Raw genomic sequence first — 514 nt, 5'->3', positions numbered from 1 at the left:
TGTGCATTACATAGAGCACGTGTGCACCGACCTGCAGCTGAGCATCATCATGGAGTGCGTGCTCCTACCCTCCCTACTCTCTCTCTCTCTCCTCGCCTCTGATAGGCGCTGCTCCCTCCCTGACCTCTTGTGCCAATTTGCGCTGTTCTTTAGGTATGTGGAGAACGGAAGTTTGGAGTCACTCTTGCGCAAGCACGGACGCTTTCCCGAATCGGTTTGCCCTCTTCTCGTGTGATGGTGCTTTGCTCTCTCGCCGCTGCTCACCTTGATGCTGTCCTACGTGGCCACATAGCTCGTGGCTGCCTACATGGCGCAAGTGGTGGAGGGCTTGGCTTTCCTGCACGATCAGTGCGTTATTCACCGAGACATCAAGGGAGCCAACATCCTCATCACCACCGCTGGTACGTGGTCGCCGCGGAGCCCTGTTTCGTTCCCGCGCATGCGATTCACGACTCATGACTCATGCCGATGCGCAGGTCACGCCAAGCTGGCTGATTCGGTGTGAGGCACCAAG

The 514-nt window shown here is 57.4% G+C and overlaps 1 protein-coding gene across 1 annotated transcript; it reads left to right on the top strand.

Moving 5' to 3' along the window:
- Nucleotides 1–49: 49 nt before the first annotated feature.
- ACA1_082430 (MAP3K epsilon protein kinase) lies at nt 50–505 on the top strand (the record flags this gene model as incomplete). The annotated part of the gene is made up of 4 exons (XM_004336215.1): nt 50–54; nt 154–214; nt 293–401; nt 477–505. The coding sequence occupies 4 exons, from the start codon at nt 50–52 to the stop codon at nt 503–505; spliced, it is 204 nt and encodes a 67-aa protein (XP_004336263.1).
- Between the last annotated feature and the right edge of the window lie 9 nt (nt 506–514).

This window comes from Acanthamoeba castellanii (assembly GCF_000313135.1).
Source record: "Acanthamoeba castellanii str. Neff unplaced genomic scaffold scf7180000084623, whole genome shotgun sequence".
Taxonomy (NCBI): Eukaryota; Discosea; order Longamoebia; family Acanthamoebidae; genus Acanthamoeba; species Acanthamoeba castellanii.
Note: the sequence above shows the minus strand (reverse complement) of the source record. Positions and strands in the feature narration are given on the sequence as shown.